The following is a 2,055-nucleotide window of genomic DNA, read 5'->3' as shown; positions in this document are numbered from 1 at the left end:
AACATTATTTGAACATCCCTGACTGTGGAGAACAATCCCAACTAATAGTGGTTAAAGAAAAGACAAACATGGCTTTCAAAGGATAACATACCATGAAGGCCCAGGCTAAGTCTAGCTAAGAGGTGGGCTCCAGATAAGATTTTTAGTGTAGGGCAAGCATCAACTTTCTCAGTATTTGTGTAGCTAAAGCTAGGAGGCCTAGCTGGCAGAGCAGGGTGCTGGGAACAATGACTGACCATAAGTACATAAACTAATAAACACCATAGCTTTGAACTCTATATATGAAGCACCATGAAAACTAGGGGGTCTGCATCAGTGAAGGCATCCTGGTGGCAAAGGTCAATCATTATCAGATTGCAGGATGGGTTACAATGGCAGCTAAACAGCAAGCGAGTCCATGGAAACAACAGAATGGTTGGAACGGCCTTTTTTCCCGTTCTTCTGACTTGTAAAGAAAGATTGTCTTCCTTGAACTTAGGGAACCCCTTAGCTTCTTGGAAAATTCAAAGAAGGAAGACACAGGAGACAGCCCAAGGAGACAATACAAGATTTTCTGCTAAATTGGACATTTAAAGACCCAATAACTAATTAGAAAAGTCAGGCCAGGCATGGTGGCTAGCATTTTGAGAGGAAAAGGCAGGAGGATTACTTGAGCTCAGGAGTTCAAGACCAGCCAGGGCAACAGAGTGAGACCTTGTCTCTACAAAATAATAATAAGAAGAAGAAGAAGAAGAAGGGAAAAGAAAAATAAAAAAAGAAAGAAAGGAAAGGAAAAGAAATCAAAGATGTGGCTCTTTTTATCCCATGCATGGGGATTATACTTAGAATAAAATGGACAACACTGAGATCACTGGGGATAAAGGTCTTAAAAATCCTGAAAAAATCTTGCACTCTACTTCGAACTAACTAGGCTGCTGCTTGATTTCTGGCTAAAAGTAGACAAACTCATTGCTATTTCAAACCATCTGAACCAAACTGTGAACTCTTACCTAATGTATAAGACGGAGTAGTTGCAATTATTTTAAACTTCAATTTAGTATCAACTGGTCTTTTGACATAAACACTTACTTTGTCAAATGACGAGAAATAGCATAATCTTCTGCATCTTGTCCATGCATGTCTTGAGTGAAGACATTAATATTTTGCTTAAGAAGGATGTTGACAATACCTGGTGAGTCATAGTACACAGCAAGCATGAGGGCTGTTCTAAAATAGCAAAGAAATAACTCCACTCAAGAACTTTAATAAAGACTTTTTTAAACAGTTAGTTTGATACACTTTACCAATTTCATTTCCATCTGTCAGTGTAGACGTAATAACCATTTGCATGTACTAGCTAGGGTCTATAAACATCTAGGGTGCTCAAGTATTCATCTTTGTAAATTATCACCAAGGCTAAAAGAAAGGGACAACAGGGAAGCCTCTTGTCCCACTGACATATGACATAATACAAGTTGCTAACTTACAGTCCTCTGATGGCCAAGAAACTGTACTAGCTAGGGTCTAGTGCTGAGGTCAGTCATCTAAAGTAGGCAAAGATTTAGATGAAGATTTCCCCATTGCTTTCCTACTCTGACATATTATAATTCTAATCAGCTAGGGGTCAGATAAGAGTTATCTGCAGGCTGAAAACAACAACAACAACAACAACAATAATAATAATGACAATAGAAGTAGTCATAAACTAAAAGTCCACATTTTAAAAATTAAAAAAACTGCCAGGTGCAGTGACTCTTGCCTGTAATCCCAGCACTCTGGGAAGTCAAGGAGAACAGATCATGAGGTCAAGAGATCAAGACCATCCTGGCCAACATGGTGAAATCCCGTCTTTACTAAAAATACAGAAATTAGCTAGGCATGGTGGCACACACATGAAGTCCCAGCTACTTGGGAGGCTGAGGCAGGAGAATCGCTTGAACCTGGGAGGTGGAGGTTGCAGTGAGCCAAGATCACACCACTGCACTCCAACCTGGCAACAGAGCTAGACCCCATCTCAAAAAAAAATTAATAAAACTAATAAAAACCCTTTAGCTAATAAAAGATTACAGTACCAAA

The 2,055-nt window shown here is 39.3% G+C and overlaps 1 protein-coding gene across 1 annotated transcript in view; it reads right to left on the bottom strand.

The window, feature by feature from the left end:
* Nucleotides 1-2,055, bottom strand: part of LOC105523415 (ankyrin repeat domain-containing protein 20A2-like) — a gene marked incomplete at its 5' end in the record, with an annotated part of 97,325 nt that overhangs the window by 38,223 nt on the left and 57,047 nt on the right. The window contains one exon of the mRNA XM_011958228.1: nucleotides 1,069-1,206. Coding sequence (XP_011813618.1) covers nucleotides 1,069-1,206 — 138 coding nt within the window. The remainder of the gene's footprint in view (nucleotides 1-1,068; nucleotides 1,207-2,055) is intronic.

Source organism: Colobus angolensis, unplaced genomic scaffold (assembly GCF_000951035.1).
Source record: "Colobus angolensis palliatus isolate OR3802 unplaced genomic scaffold, Cang.pa_1.0 Scaffold460, whole genome shotgun sequence".
NCBI lineage: Eukaryota > Metazoa > Chordata > Mammalia > Primates > Cercopithecidae > Colobus > Colobus angolensis.
The sequence above is the reverse complement of the archived record's forward strand: the minus strand, read 5'-3'. Positions and strand labels throughout refer to the sequence as shown.